The following is a 16,640-nucleotide window of genomic DNA, read 5'->3' as shown; positions in this document are numbered from 1 at the left end:
TGTCTGTCATGGACTCAGGATGGAAGCCTGGAGAACATGGCCAATTATTGTTCCATCTTGAGCCCAACGTCTTGTTTTCTAAAGAGACTATGGGACATGTCCAAGGTTAATCTAATTCTGTTTGATAAGGAAACTTCATGTTGGGGGGCTATGATGAATGACCTCTCTCCTCGCCCTGGCTCTTTGGCAGTATCGGAAGTGAATCTGACCTTGGACTCCAAGACCTACATCAACAGCCTGGCTATACTCGATGACGAGCCAGTTATCAAAGGTTTCTTCCTTGTGGAAATTGTGGAGTCTAAGGAAATCATGGCCTCCGAAGTATTCTTGTCTTTCCAGTACCCTGAGTTCTCTATAGAGGTGAGCTTCCTGCAGGCCATCAAGGGCTCCTCTTGCCTGGAAGTTGGCCATGGGGTGGGATGGGGCCCCTAAGATCCCTAAGGGTCCCTGGTTGGTTCATGCATCTCTCCCCATCTCTCCTCCCTACCCTACTACAGTTGCCTAACACAGGCAGAGTTGGCCAGCTACTTGTCTGCAATTGTATCTTCAAGAATACCCTGGCCATCCCTTTGACTGACGTCAAGTTCTCTTTGGAAAGCCTGGGCATCGCCTCACCACAGATCTCTGACCATGGGTGAGTCTGCCTGAGGTATTCTTACAAACAGAAATACACTTTTGGACATACATCTTGCATATATGTGCATATTCCTGAGATGTGAATTCTCAGTATGGGGTCATAGGGTCAAAATGTAGACATATTTTGCTGGTGCCAAATTACTATCAGAAAAGATTGCATCAATTTATGCTCTACCAGCGGATCTTGATTCTTGTCAATCTAGTGGTCAAGTAATCTCATTGCTTTACTTTGCATCTCTATTTGTGAGGCTGAATATTTCTTACATTAATTGAAAAATTGTCCATTTTTCTACCAAGTCATTTATTTTTTCATATTAGTATGGTATCTTTACACAGTAAAGAGTATTATGTGCTGTGAATTATTTATAACAGTTTGTATTTTAAAATTTTTTAAATTTAAATTTATTTTGAGAGGGAATCTCATTTTGTCGTGCAGGCTAGAGTGCAACGACACGATCTTGGCTCACTGCAACCTCCACCCATCTTCCAGATTCTCCTACTTTGACCTCTCAAGTAGCCTTGATTACAGGCATGTGCCACCACACCTGGATAATTTTTGTGTTTTTAGTAGAAGAGAGGTTGCCCATGTAGGCCAGCCTGGTCTCAAACTCCTGATCTCAGGTGATCTGCTCGCCTCAGCCTCCCAAAGTGCTGGGATTACAGGCATGAGCCACCATGACTGGGCAAACGGTTTGTATTTTTTAAACACTAACATGTCTTTCACCATTAGAACTTTTAAATTTTAACGTAGCCAAATTTTTCAATCTTTTCCTTTATGACATTGAATTTCATGTCATTCTAGGAGCATAGAAATATTCTCTTATGCTTTTTCTAGAATTTCCAGCTTTACACAATTAGGGATTTACCTGGAATTTTTTTTGGGTGTGGAGTGATGTGGAGTTCCAACTTTGTCTATGGTTTTCCTAGTACTTTGAAGCACTGCCTTTATTATGCTATCAATTCCCACATATATCTGGGTCTCTGGACTCTTTAATTGCTATTTCATTTGCCTTCTTCTAATACAACATTATACCACTTAAATTATTGCAGTTTTATAATAATTTTATATTATTATCATATTTACACATTGATATGTATTAGGCAAATCCCATTCCCCCATTTTTGTCTATAAAACTTTTAGAATCATCTTCTCACATAATTTAAAAACAGTTGGGATTTAGATTGATACTGCATTGAATTTAATGACTTATTTGGGGGAGAATTGTGCCAAATGGCAATATTGAGTCTTACCATTTAGGATTGCTTCTTAGCCTTTCGGCTAAGATCAAATGTTGTTTTACCATCTAGGAATATGAGATTTTCCTATTTTTTTTCCAAGCCTTTATCACTGTTAGAAAAGCCATATTGTTTTCTTTATATATAACTTGCATGTTCTTAGTTGGATTAATTCCAAGATGCATCAATATTATAGCTTTTACGAATACCATATTTTTCATAGTTTCTAATTGTTTGCTGGACTATATGGAAATTGATCTTTGGCATGCTGATATATCCAGCAAAAAAACTTTACTGAACTCGAATGTTTTGTTTCTGAGAGGTATGATGGTCTCTTTGAGGATGTCTGAATCTTCCAAGTAAAAACCAGTAGACTCCTGTTTTCCTTAGACCAGGATTTCTCACATTTTAACGTTATCTGGGGAGTATTGTTACAGTGTAGATTCTGATTCGCAGTTCTAGGGTGGAGCCTTAGATTCTGTGTTTCCTGTAAGCTCCTGGGTGATGCTGGTATTGCTGGGCCCCAGAACACACTTTGGGTAGTGAGGGGCTAGACAATTCCTTTCATGGGGACACATTGTAAAGTACATGTTCCTCTTACATTTCATGTAATAGGTAACTGTTGCTAATACCCATGAAACAAGAAGATCTGTAGTAAAGCCAGGCAAGACTCCAGGGAAGGTTTGTGAAATGTCAGAGTTGGAAGAGCTGCTGGAAACCAGCTGTTTAAACCATCTTGCTTTACAGCTCAGAAAACTGATGGCAGAACGCAGGGTGCAGGTCCACTGTGCCATGCCCTGGAATGGCCAGGACTTTTCAAAGAGACTGAGCTAAGGCTCAGCTTCCTGGCTTCTCATCCAACTCATCTTCTCCCTCTTCCCATAACATCCTTGATTGATTGTATGTCTGTCTTTGAATTTTCCAGGACGGTGCAGCCTGGTGAGACCATCGAATACAAAATGAAATGCACCCCGGTGAAAACTGGACCCAAAAAATTTATCATCAAGTTTAGTTCCAAACAAGTGAAAGAGATTAATGCTCAAAAGATTGTTCTCATCACCAAGTAGCCTTGTCTGATGCTGTGGAGCCTTAGTTGAGCATTTCAGCATTTCCTACTTGTGCTTAGCTTTCAGATTACGGATGATTAAATTTGATGACTTATATGAGGACAGATCCAAGAGCCAGTAGGTCAAAGATAAGGCCAACACAACCATAAGCAGCCAGACCCACAAGGCCAGGTCCTGTGCTGTCACAGGGTCACCTCTTTTATGGCTAGAGACACCCAGCCTAGGCCACAGAATCCCATCCCTTTCCTGAGTCATGGCCTCAAAAATCAGGGCCACTGTTGTCTCCATTCAAATCCATAGACTTCAAAGCCACAGATTCTCTCCCTGGAGCAGCAGGCTATGGGCAGCCTAGCGTTGCCACCCGTTGGCACCCCTTGAGAAGCTGCCATATCTTCAGGCCATGGGTTTGCTAGCCCTGAAGGCACCTGCCAACGGGAGCACTTTCCCAGCACTGGGCTGGGCCTGCTAGCAGTGCATTCTCCTCCTTTCTGTTACCTCCATTCTCCTCTATGCCTGAAATCCAGGGAATCCCTCTCCTGGTGCTCCAAGCAGTTTGAAACCTAATGTGCAAGGACATTTCTCAAGGGCCACATGGTTTTGCAGACACCCCAGAGATACCTTTGTCCTCAGGCCTGAACTCACCATAGACACCCAGGTCAGCAAATGGTGACCAGCAAATCCTCTTCCCTTATTCCAACTGTCGCCCGCTAGGAGACTCCAGGTGCAGGCATTGCTTCCTCCCTGGTGTTCCATCCACCATCCTGGCAGCCCAGGGCTGCTTCTGTTAACCGAGGCCTGCTCCTCCTTGTTCTGTCCTCCAGAGATTTGTTCAAATGATCAAGATGCTTTCAATTAAATTTTGATTACTTCAAGAGAACACTGTGGTCCCTGAATCCTTTTTTCTTTATGCCAATAAGCTTCTTACAGTATCCTGTGCTGGGGGTTATGCGGTCACTTGGGGAGCCATGGTGTCCTTTGAATTCCCCAGGCAAGGGGCTCTGTCTGAGGAGTTGGCTTGTCTGTTCAGTACATCCAACCTCTCTCTCAAAGACTGTCACCCTAACTGGATATACACCCTGGCAGAGGCACGTGTGTAGTTTGAATTAGGGTTTTGTGTCTAATTCACAGGACAGTCATGAGTGGGACACCTGTCATCCTCTGCCCTTCTAGCTGCCCAAGTGAAAAAAAACCTCAATCCTGGTAACCCTTGCCCCAGTTGCCCACCTTCCTGGGATACAGTAGTTGTTCAATAAAGTTTACTGAAGGAAAGGTGATTGTTCCTTCTGCTGGAAATACCATAAGGGTGGTGGCATAGAGAACCATTTGGTCAGTCACTGCACAGCAGAGTCTGACCCCAAGAGGTGGTCAAGTCCGGCACAGCCAGCGTGCTGCCGCGTGACACTCACTCGTCTCCCTCACCGGGAATGGAAGAAAAGTGGCTTTCCTAGAGGTGCCTTTAGATGACCCAGGAGGAAGGACACTGGCCAAGGGTTTGGACTGGGATCTCTTAATTAAAACAGGAAACTCCAGTCACTGAGGGTGAGCAAACAGCTTTTTATTCAGAGGAGGCAGCAAACCGCACCCAGTCTCCCTCCCTGTAAGATCTCATCTGGTTTTGACATCAGTTGCAATGGTTTCAGTGTAAGGCTAAGCAGAATGTTATGCTGTGAAGTTAGAAGACCACTGTGTCACTGGTGTGGGAGGGACGAGGCTCAGGGTTGGACAGGTTTCTTACCTACATAACCCTGGCCCAGCCCAGCACCTTCCAGAACAGTAACTGACATGGCCGAGGTTACCACGGAGATGGGGTCAGGGGTCGGTGATGAGGGAAGGCAGGGTCTGCCTCTGTGCAGGTAAAATGGCCCTCACCTCAGCCTTCCTTTCCAGAGCAACCAATCTGAAAACAGAATTGGCTTTGGGGCTGGTGTATATTTCTGCTTTCAGGCAAAGCTGGATCCCCAGAAAAGGAGTTTGAAGCCCAATGTGCAAGGACATTTCTCAAGGGCCAAGTGGTTTTGCAGACACCCCTGTCCTCAGGCTTGAACTCACCATAGAGACCCACATCAGAAAACAGTGACCAGCAAATCCTCTTCCCTTATTCTAACTGCCACCCCCTAGGAGACTCCCAGGGCAGCCACTGCTTCCTCCCTGGTGTGAACTCTTCGGTATTCCATGCACCATCCTGGCAGTCCAGGGCTGCTTCTGGTTAGGACAATAGGGGGCCCCTACAGTCAGAACAGCTCTTACCCGAAGTGGTGAGTGCCATTTCCTGCCCAGATTGCAAGTTAATGGCCTTTACAGTTGGCTCAGGCTCCTTATGTCATCATTAATAAATACTAAAGCTGATAAGGACCAAGAAAGTGGGCCTGCAGCCTGAGTGTGGGAGGCCTGATGTCTTTCTGGTTGCTTTGTTGATGTTAGAGTCCCACCATCACCCGTTTGTGGGTCATACTTGGAGATCTCTGAGCAAGGGTTAGGGCAGAGGTGGCTCTGTGAACAGTGGCTCCTTTGAGCAATTAACCCCAGACCCTAGTGGGTCATTGGTTGTAGACAGAGCAACTCTGGCAGGACCGTCACCCTTCAGAGTGCCCAAGGAGGATGTCCAAGAACCAGGATGCTGCTTGGCTCACCTTTCTTTCTCATGGTTGCCACTTTCCTTTCTCAGCGTTCTGAGGCTGCACCTCCAATCACTTTCTTCTCCACTGAACTGGGGCCACAGGCCTGTTGGGGCCAGGACTCATGACCTTTTGTCTGGAGCTGGAAGGGGGGCTCTGACACTGAGGTTTTGCAGGGTATGCTCTGTCGAGTGCCTGCACCCCTGCCAATCCTGATGCCAGTAGATGCTGGGAAAATGGGCCAAAGAGAGGAACAAAGGCCCGTGCAGGGACTGGGTGGGGAATCCATTTCTTATACCAAACAGGGATGAGAACCCTTCTGTTGGACTTTGTGCAGAAGATGCTGCTTCAGCAACCACTGGAATGGGGTTTAGGCACACCGGAACGCTGCTCGACCTTCAGCAGTGGTCACAGACACCACAGGCTTCAAATGGGGTGAAGAGAGTGCAGACTCATCACAGTAGGGGGTGTGTGTGTGTGTGTGTGTGTGCACGTGAGCGCCAAGCGAGTGGCCCAGGGTGTGTGTGTGTCATGGTAGGGGGTGTGTGTGTGTCATGGTAGGGGGGGTGTGTGTGTCATGGTAGGGGGGGTGTGTGTGTCATGGTAGGGGGTGTGTGTGTGTCATGGTGGGGGGTGTGTGTGTGTCATGGTATGGGCTGTGTGTGTCATCATGGTAGGGTGTGTGTGTGTCATCATGGTAGGGGGTGTGTGTGTCATCATGGTAGTGTGTGTGTGTGTGTGTGTGTGTGTGTGCGCGCGCGCCAAACCTGGCCCAACATGGAGAGAGGAAGGAAGGGGTTACAGGGAATGGTAAGGACAGGTGAGTGGCCCACGGAAGGGTTGGAGGTTCTGGGAGTGCACCATGCCCATGAGCCCCTTTAGCCAAAACTCTGGGATGAAGGTTGGCAGCACTTTGTAGTGTTTGGTTCTGTCCCCACAGCAGCATCTATTCATCTATCACCTCCACACAGTCCTCCTCCTTTGTCTCCTCTGATGGATCCTCTGTTGTTTCAGTGTCTGACAGTGACGTCACCTGCCGCACCAAGTCCTTGTCACTGGGGATCTCTGGCTGACACGGTCTGGAGAAGGGGTTGAACCAGTTCAGGGAGAAGTCCCCACCAAAGGTCTCCTTTACTGACTGCCAGCTACCCGTGTGCTCCCTGGGCTGGTTCTTTCGTTGGAGGCGTTCGATGCCCTGGAGGGAGAAGGGGATGAAGAGCATCGTCAGCGTGGTGCTGGGTTGTGCTGCTCATGCACACACCCCCAGCTCAGCAGTGGCAGGGTCCAGGGTGTGGGTAAGATGGGGTCTCTTGTGGCCCAGGTCAGCCCGGAGAGGTGTCTCAGAGGACTGCTTGGGTGTGGGTGGACAGTGGCGTGGAGGGGCACAGCAAGCAGGGCCTGCCCGGGAACTGACACGTTCCCCAGCCACCACCCAGCCCTCCCTCCTTTCCTTCAACAAGTGCAATGACAGATGCTGGGCAGGGGCCAGGCTGCTGAGAAGCTGAGGCATAAGGGAGACCATGCATCCTCTGAAGCCACTAAAAATCCCCTCCCTAAATATTTTTGGCCACTCCCACCAGGGTAGATGTGGGCTGCAAACACAGCAGGACGCTGGGGTTAAGGAGAGCGTGCAGGACACAAACAGCATGCGAGGTGAAGAAGCGGGTGCTCGTATAGCAAGTGCCATCATGCAGTAGGGTGCTGGAGGGCACACAGGACCGCCATGGGGAGGCGAGGCTGGGCTCAGGCCTCCTCATGCAGCAGATCCACCCTGCAGCCTCTCCCAAGTTGCCCACTCACCTGCCTCTGGGTGTCGGCTGCAACTCAGCCGCCAGGCCACAGAAAGGGTGTTGGGTGGGGGAGATGCCCAGAGGAGGTAAAGACATGGCCAGGCCAGCTCTCCGCCCACAACACCTTGCACAGAGGCTTTGAACCCTCCAGTGGGGCCACTGCGTTCTCCATCTCCTTTGGAAGCCAAGGGAATTTGCTGTGGGTTTGCCAGGCTTGGGCACTGCTCATTCACATGACTCAAGAAAGATCTCTGTGTATCTGGTTTTAGGTTTTCTCTTCCACACAAGATCGTTACATAACTGGTACAACCCTTTGTTATGCAGAAAGAAAAACCGAGGCGCACACACAGTCTGAGAGCTGATGGTGCCCTAGGCCAATTCTTCTCCAGCACTTTTTCTTCCCACACCATCTCAGAGATTTAAGATTCTTGACTTTTTAATAAACTCTAAGTTAAAAAAAATCTGATCTCAAAAGTGTATCCTCATAAGAGACTTATCAATTATAAAGGGAAAAACAGTACCTTAATAGTAGGGAAGAAACAATTCCTATTTAATAGTAGGAAGAAACAATTCCTACATTGGGTAAAAGTGGTACCTTCAACCAGTGATCAAAGTTAACATCACAATAGTGAAACTTAACGAAGCCATGTGTCTCCTGATTCGATGCATTGAGGACACATCGCTTCAGTGGTGCTCCCATCCCAAATGCCTGACCTCAATCTAATCCTGAGAAAAACGTCAAACACACAGTTGGAAGGACAGTCTACAAAACACCTGCCCTACAATCTTCGAAAGGGTCAAAGACTGACGAAAATATTTTGGAATTAGATGGACCTGGTGGTTACAAAACACTGCGAATGCATTAAATGTACACTTTAAAATGGTTAATTCTGTGTTACAGAAATTTCACCTCAATTTTTAAAAAGGGTCAAGGTCATAAAAGACAAGGGAAGACTGAGGAACTGTCACAAACTGGAGGAGACTAAGGGGACATTGCAATTGACGCAGCATGGGATCCTGGAACAGAAGAGGATGTTCATGGGACAACTGGAGAGATGTGAATCAGGTCCACACCTTAGTTGAGGGTATTGTGTCGCCAGCATCCAGGTTTTTATATTTGCATTATGGGTGTATAAAATGTTTACTTTTGGTGAGACCGATTGAAGGGTACATGGGAACTCTTTGTACTTTTTTTGTCACATTTTTGTAAGTCTGAAGTTATTTCACAATAAAAAATTTAAAAATAAGAATCCGAGCAAAGATTTATGCAATATAAACTTGAACACTGAATTATAATCATGCAAAGTTGGAAACAAGAGAAATGTCCAATAATGATGGTTAAGCAGATGATTCTATAAAGCAGAACGCTATGCAGCTATACGAGATGGTGTTAATACAATTTTACATGACACTGGAACATTTGTCTGTGTGGTTACTTTTGGGGATGGAATTCTAGATTTGTATTTATTTCTGTAGACTTCTCACACAGTCCAAGTTTTCACCAATGAGCCAATGTTACTTTTATAATCAGAACAAAAATCACTGTTTCAGAAAATGGATCTTATTGACACAGTCTAGAGGGAGCTTCATGTGGGGCAATGCTGCTCCCGGACTGGCCCCTCGCCAGGCCTCCCTTCTGGGCACAGAAGCAGTGACCACTGAGAGGGTTTGCTTTGGGTATTCTGCATTCCCTTCCTGGGTGATTATCTGTAGCCTGTCGAGAAAGATGCTTTAACTTGATAGCACCAGAGCTGGGACATTACCATATGGCAAACGGGCTACAGGGGAGACACCCAGAAATGACAGACTGGCTGCATCCTCACTGACTTGGACTCAAAGCCATGACCATAGTTTTTTATAGCCTCCTTGTGAGGTGGGTCTGAGTATTGATGCTTGGCAGATAAGGAAGAAATACAAGTTCCAAGAGGCCATGAGAATGGCCAAGGCTTGTCTGGCTTATTATGCAGCAGAACTGGGAGCAGAATTAGCGTCTTTTTTCTGCCCAACATGTTTTCCCACTGTGCAAATCCCCACTGTGCCCAGGCTGAGCTCAGTCAGAGGGAAGGGAGATGAAGCCAAGAGCCCACAGGATTATTTGCCATTCATGTGGCATGCACCCGATAGGCACTCTTGGATTATACTCAACCTCCTCACCAAGCCATAAAAGTATTCCAGGCAGAGCCCGGCCTGTCTACCAGAGGTCTTCAGCAGTCAAGTGGACAAATGTTCAGGGAGTACTGACTACTTCTGAGTTCCTGAAAGAAAATACTGCAAACAAATCTGATGTAATAAATGGCCTGAGGGTTGCTTTTTCCTGGTAGGACACAATTTTGAGTTTTTCGTGGATTTAAAGGGATCTTGCAGGCAAAGTTCTTAAGCTTGAGGTTTGTAGAAGAGCAGTAACACTAGCTTCAGGCTCAAGAAAACAAACAAAAATGGTTGATTTCTGGTCAGGGGGTTGTAGTTGAGACCAGCAGCTCTTGCAGAGTATGTGACGGGGCCTTTTGGCCCAGGTCAGCCTGGGTGACACATGAGCTGTGATCTGTGAACAAACTCACCAACACTCCAAAATGAATGTATTAGGACTAAGGCTCCCAAGCAAGAAGAGTCCGTGCAGACTCAGCTGAGCCCCACAGAGTGAGAATAGGTTGTTCCCTGCTCCCTGCATCATCATGTAGAAAGCCAGAGCCCCAGGCAGCAGCCCAGGCAAATGCGTCTCTTCATAGCTGGCCAGATAACACTGTCTCTCCTCATCAGAGATTTCATACTTCTATATTGTAACCCACAAGAGGAAATATTTTTCTGTTGCATTCCAGAACACATATATACACAGCCCCTAAGCTTCATAAAACAATACTTACCCTGCAATATGTAATGCATTTAAATTTTTTCTTGAAAAAAATGCTGGTTGCAAACCATTAATGGTTGTGACCAATGGTTTGAAAAGCGCAGCTCTAACACAGCTAACATTTATAAAGCCATACCAGGGCCAGATACCATACATTCCCATTCATCACCCTCATTTAATCCTTCCATTAACTTTGTGATTTAGGTTATCATTCCAGTTTTACAGATGAGAAAACTGAGTCTTAAAGAAGTTGATGCTCAAGGTCGTATTTTGGTAGTAAGGTATGGTGATACGTAGCCAAGCAGAGATTTGAACCAAAGACTGAAGCCAGGACCAGACTCTATGGCCACAACCACAGAAATCCAGGGCATTCTATGTCCGTGTTAGAGCATGTGTGTCCCCCTGAAGGCTTTTGGCAAACTTCCCTCTGCAGTGCTCGTCATCACTCTTGGATCAGCTTCATCGGCTCCTGTGTGCGCATGTGCCACAACAGAGCGGGTTCCCAGGGGGCCACTCTGCTTTGCTATGGCAATCACGCTGCTCAAGTCAGCAGATGTTTTCTTGAGAGAGAGGGTGGGAAAAGGAAGGTTTCAGTTTGAGAGTACGCTGGTCAGTGGCTTGTTTCTATTTCACTGTGAATTCTTTCTCTTCTGTGAGGTGATCCTAAGTTAGATATGTATTTAAAGAATATAAGAAAAAGCCACATGGGTGTTGAAGCCCACACATGGAAAGCAAAGGTCAGGACACGTACAGGTCATGTATCCAGGCTGCTACAATGCCCCTGGCTCTAGACTACTCACCGACTGCTGCTCCCATCTGGAGGTCTCTGGGTTCTATTCTTTTCTCTTTCCCTTCTGGGATGGTTCTTCACCCAAAGGGCCCTTGGTCTAGAGATGGGTTCAACTGATGAGAGGCAGAAGGAGCGGTGGGCAGGCTAATAATTTTGATCCACTTCATACAGACTTTCTTTGATGCCTTGGCAGTTGTTTGCTGGGGAGGCCACAGGTTCAAGGGAGGTTTCAGTGGTTTCTCAGCAGTGGGAACACGTGCCTATCTTCACAATCAGCACTTTTGACTGTACTACGCTGCGCCTAGCAGCACACAGGACCCATATCACCAGCAGCCATCAGGGACCACCTGAGGAACGACCCTTGCAAGCCCCGAGTGGATTCTCAAACTTGAGAGTTAGTCAGAACCACCTGAAGGGCTGTTAAAATACGGACTGCTGGGCCCCACTGTTTCTGCTCAGAAGCCTGGGGTGGGGACCAAGAATGTGTACTTCGAACAAGTTCTCAGGTGATGCTGATGTTGCCGGTCTGGTAACCTCAAGAACACCCTTGAGGAGGATTCTAGCAAAATCTTTCTCTCTTCGCATTTCTTTGACATTTAAAGGTACCTTCTAGCTGGGGCTCCTTCCCTCTACTGACTGGCTCACCCTTTAAGCTGATGGACTGCAAGTCTTGAAAGAGAGAAATTTAAAATACATTAGGCTGGATGACAATGTCCAGCCTAGACACCGAGAGAGGAGTTTCTGTGTAATGCCAACCTCATATATGTGTTTACAATGTTTATTAATTTATCTCACCTGAAAGGTTTCTGCATTAGGGGATGGTGGATTCTAACTATTTAAGTGGCCTAGACAGATGAGCAAAAGCGAATACTTTGGGCTCTCTCAAGAAGGAAATACAGGGCTGAGCCCAGTGGCTCACGCCTGTAATTCCAGGACGTTGGGAGGCTAAGGCAGGATGATTACTTGAGGCCAGGCATTTGAGACTGGCTGGGGCAACACAATGAGACCTCAAGTCTATGAAAAGACAACAAAATGAACCAGGCATGGTAGTACATGCCTGTAGCCGTGGATACTCAGGAGGCCAAGGCACAATAATCACTTGAATTCAGGAGTTCAAGGCTGCAGTGAGTTCTAATTCTGCAATGGGTGACAGAGCAAGACCCTGTCTCAAACAAAAAAGAGGAAGTACGGTATGAAGACAAAATGGCAGGACTGAAAGGAGATTTAGCACATGCACTTCTACCCAAATGTATTTTGTGTACATATTACCAAGCCCATGCAAATATGCACAGATTATAGATTTGCTTGTATGTAAGCCTTTTGCATATTCAGTCTGGTTGCTGTGAACACAAACCTGAAGTTGACAGAAGGAAAGCAAGCTGGGGATCATCTAATCTAACATGCCACATCTTTATTTTTCACTTCCACTCCCCAGAACCCAGGTTCTGAAAGCCTGTGACTACTACTGGTTCATTTTCCCATGCGTGCACCCAACGCTACTATCAGAACTCCTGTGACCAAGCCAAAAGTTGGGGCCTACTTTGTGTATAAAGATGTCCTCTTTGATTACATCTGGAAATACTGAGGAGAGCTCAGGGATGCTTTTTCTTCCTGTGTGGAAGCCAGGTTGGGAACCAATCATTATGCTGCCAATGATGGCCACATTGCTCAGTCATTGTGCTCTCAGGAAAATGTTATCAGTCTGAACGAAAATGAAAGAGCAAAAATGCCAGGAACTTTGGGGGAGTTCCTGTCTTCTGAATGCAGCTGGTTTGAGAGCTCAAGGACATTGACTTTTTCTAGCCAAGGCCTAAACAAACCCAAGGAACTCCACTCTATGGGAAAGATAAACATCATATGCACAAGTTTAAAGGATGAGTTTCTATTTTTAAGATAAAAAAAAAAATTCAATGCATCTTCAGCACTATCTACTGCATTCCTTTAGAAATGCCAGGGGAAAAGAACTAACCTGGCTCACTTTAAAAAATGCCCTTGAAGATGGAATATGATCAATCTCTCTCCCCTAGGGGAGGGCCAGCGCTGCGGCCCCTCTCTAGTTATTTAATACAATCACATTTCTTTCATACACCTAAGTGAATAGTGTATTAAGAAAAAAATATTTAAAAGCATATGGAGAATAAATGCTATCAAGTCAATCTAAAACAGCATTCTTTTTTTTAAATCTTAGCATCTCAGCCTTGCCTGTATCGCAAGAATAGCACCGTAGAGGTGAGTCAAAGTTAACTGACCCAGAAACGCTCTTAGGAGAGTCCAATAACACAAAGGAATCAATTCAGGCTGCAGAAAGCAAAGGAGACAGGCCTGGTAGGGCAAGCTGGTTCAAGAGACGGATCTTTTGGTCCTTTAAAACCAACAAACAAAATCCTCATTCAGGAGAAGGAGCAAAGAAACAAACACCCAACCAGAGAAAACTCAAGTAGACTGGTAGTACATGCTGGGGATAGTCAGCCTCCTGCTAAGGGTAACGCCTCAAGAGAGGAGAGCTAAATCAGAACAGGTTTTGGAAAAATTTTATTGCATTTCGTTTCCATGTGGAAGCACTGACAGAATTTAAAAGAGGCAGCATGTTCCACTTACTTTTCTGAAAAATCACATGGCTAGATTAACTTTCGCCCTACCCAGGACAGGACTGAATAAACCTTATCTCCTACCCCCACCCCAAGCAAAAGCTAAAAAAGGCGGTTTGTGGCAATTGCTTAAAAAACAATGTGTGCGAATTCCCAGATGGTCAATAATCGTATTTGTTATTTTTGTACTTGGAGGGCACTTCCTATCTCCTTCACCTCTCCCCACCATCACCACCTTCTTCAAACAAGACTCACACAGTAAGTGCCTCTCAAATGGAAAATCTATTCTGTCCCAGTGCCACAGACTTAGGTGTATGTGTGGACTACAGCCAATGGGATGGCCACATGTTGACTTTGATAGGGTGGGGACTGTGAGGTGAATTCCCAGCATCATGGTCATCTCCATGCCAGGACAACAGTCTCCCAGGTTAAAATACAGAGAAAATACGTGCACATCTATGGGGGTTAAATATCAGAAAGTGAATCCTCTTTGAGGGCTATTAAAACCAGAAGAAAGGGATGATGGTAGGACTGTGTGTGTTGGGCACTGGTGCCTACTGCAGTCAGAATTAACACTGCTTAATTGACATCTTGCTGGGACATCTTGAAGGGAGGGGGTTGGGGTGGTAAGAGAGGAAGCAGATATAACAAAGGAAAACGTAGCTTGCCTGAAATTGTGTAATTTTTTCCCCTCTTGATTGTATAAGGCATTTTGAACTGGAAAAACATCTTTCCTTCATACTCTTACAAATAATCACAGGGAATACAATTGCTGATTCGGAATACAAATAAGATCTCTTTCATCTCTCTCCCCACTCCCCTGCAAGATCATTCTACACACCCCAACTCCATAAAGCACAATGCAGGCAACTGCTTTGCAAATTAGGAGGCAAACTGTGTCCACCTGGGGGATGAGGTCGCTGTGCCAAGGTCCCTTCTGAAGCCTCCAACCCTGATCCTGCCCTTCTCAGGCCTCAAGGGGGAAGCATCCATCTTCAGCGAGCTTTTAAGTCCCATGGGGGAGCCCGCCACTGCCTCCTGGGCAGTGGGAGGTCAGGGCCCTCCTGGCTTTCCCTTGCATCCCCCACCGGGTTTCCCGACTATTCCATCCATGTGCAGCATCCCGTCTCACTCAGTTAGTAGAAGTGGGCACAGCCCGGAGACAGCACCCTCTACATTAGTCATGCCAGACAGACAGCAGAGAGAAACCAGAGGCCAGAGAAGTGATTTTAAAAGAAAAAGAGAGCAGCTTCGGTCACCAAAAAAAAAAAAAAAAAAAAAAAAAAAAATCAAAAGGATGATTTTAAAAAAATAAAATATGGGGACTTTTTTTTCTCTAAAATGCTCAGCCATTTTACTTGAGACATAAAAAATGTTTAAAGAGTAGTTGTTTTGCTTTTTCGATTTAAACATTCATGAGAACGAATGGGACGGTAGTGCTGTGGTGTGGGCTTGTGTCTGAGTGGCCACTCTGGTCGGGGTCCTTCAGACCACATACTGGTACGGGTCTGCCTTCCCTTGGTCTGGCGTGGCAAAGGGGCTGGCCCAGCCTAGAGAGAATGGGTGGCCAAAAACGGCTTTCATGTTCATCCATTTTGTTTTTTTAGCCCATCTTCTCTCTTCCTTTTTCAATTGTTCTATTCCCTGAAAACAAGAACAATCACACTTTCAGTCAAGCACTGCATTGCTGTGGTTTTTGGGGAGGGACATCCACAGTGTGAGGTGAATGGAGTAAATGCTTCCTTTTTAAAGCAATGAAGCTATCTACATAATACATCTTTCTCATAAAAAGTGTTATTAAAAATTGCTCTTTTTCTGGTGGGCACTCATCCACAAGTCCCTCCAAGAAGGGAGGGAAAAAGGAGCACTATCAGTGGGGCAGAAGCCGCTGCTCCTAAGTATGCCGGGCTGGGGTGTGTCACTAAGCCCTGGCCCCTTGCTGAGCTCCACAGAAGTGCTCTTCAGAAGCTCTGTGCTGGGCTGTGGATGGACTGCTGTGAAGGCTTTGGCATGAAAGGCCTCAGAGTTGTTGGGGAGCTCGTTAATTGTCATAACCAATGATGGCCGTTAATTTGGGAGAGGCTCCTGAGAAGTTTGAAGCTACCATGACCACTTTGCAGACAAAAAACAAAAGTAACAAATCAAATGACTGCTCTGGCACTGTGTGTCTCACCAGCCTGGGGGATCAGATCAAGCAGCACCCTGCTTAGTGGGGCTGGTGAGACACAAACTGAGAAGGCTGAATAGGAGTGACAGACCATGAATGAGGGTAGAAGTCACCACAGAGGAGGAAGGAGGAGGGATTAGTACAGGTTAGAGGGTGGCATGGCCAGGCCAGTCAGCCTGGCATGGCAAAACTCCTCCTAGTGGTTCCTTTGGGCAGAAGCATGGCGGACACCTACACAGCAGGTGTCACGAAGCCAGCACCGCTTCCCCTGCTAAGTCTCAGGAATAAACTGGGGCTGGGGGCAGAGCTGCTTCCTCCCTGTCTTCCTTCTTCAGATGGAGCTGGTCAAAGGGCAGGGCTTGAGAATGGGGACCCTACCCGGAGGGACAGGAGAGGAGCAGTCTGGCAGGAGCCTGGCCAGGGGTCTGTCTGCTGTGGTCTCTGGTGAAGGGGTGCTGGGGGGACGGCTGAGTCTGAGCCTTTCTTCACAGCCTAGGGACCTGGGAAGGACACAAGGCAAAGGGAACACACCCTTTCCCAGGAGGGGCAGGGCCCTTTGGTGCTTTTTCCTTTCCTTCCAACACAATTCCCTTTAGGAATGGACTTCACAGGGAAGAACAACTAGGACCGGGGCCGTGAAAGCTTGCCTTCTGAGTGGCCAGGCGCAGTGGCTCATGCCTGCAATCCCAGCACTTTGGGAGGCGTTGGTGGGGGAATCCCCTGAGGTCAGGAGTTTGAGACCAGCCTGACCGACATGGTAAAACCCCATCTCTACTAAAAAAATACAACAACAACAACAACAAATTAGCCAGGCATGGTAGCACGTGCCTATAATCCCAGCTACTTGGGAGGCTGAGGCAAGAGAATTGCTTGAACTCGGGAGGTGGAGGTTGCAGTGAGCCG

At 46.7% G+C, this 16,640-nt stretch overlaps 2 protein-coding genes across 5 annotated transcripts in view; one reads left to right on the top strand and one right to left on the bottom strand.

Annotated features, from left to right (window-relative positions):
- TGM4 (transglutaminase 4) overlaps positions 1-3,810 on the top strand; it is a 35,209-nt gene extending 31,399 nt beyond the window's left edge. Inside the window, exons 14-16 of the mRNA XM_074405307.1 lie at positions 191-360; positions 498-634; positions 2,798-3,810. Of these exons, the coding sequence (XP_074261408.1) occupies positions 191-360; positions 498-634; positions 2,798-2,939 (449 nt within the window). The 3' untranslated portion in view covers positions 2,940-3,810. The remainder of the gene's footprint in view (positions 1-190; positions 361-497; positions 635-2,797) is intronic.
- Positions 3,811-4,473: 663 nt separating this feature from the next.
- The window catches only part of ZDHHC3 (zDHHC palmitoyltransferase 3), a 61,082-nt gene continuing 48,915 nt past the window's right edge, over positions 4,474-16,640 (bottom strand). For 3 of the 4 annotated variants that reach the window (XM_039477710.2, XM_039477709.2, XM_074403998.1), the window contains one exon: positions 4,474-6,749. In XM_039477710.2, the coding sequence (XP_039333644.1) occupies positions 6,501-6,749 (249 nt within the window). In that variant the 3' untranslated portion in view covers positions 4,474-6,500. Of the gene's footprint in view, positions 6,750-8,213; positions 15,215-16,640 lie in introns of those variants that run through there. The other variant, XM_003926241.3, reaches the window with a different exon arrangement.

This window comes from Saimiri boliviensis, chromosome 8 (genome assembly GCF_048565385.1).
Source record: "Saimiri boliviensis isolate mSaiBol1 chromosome 8, mSaiBol1.pri, whole genome shotgun sequence".
NCBI classification, from domain to species: domain Eukaryota; kingdom Metazoa; phylum Chordata; class Mammalia; order Primates; family Cebidae; genus Saimiri; species Saimiri boliviensis.
The sequence above is the reverse complement of the archived record's forward strand: the minus strand, read 5'-3'. Positions and strand labels throughout refer to the sequence as shown.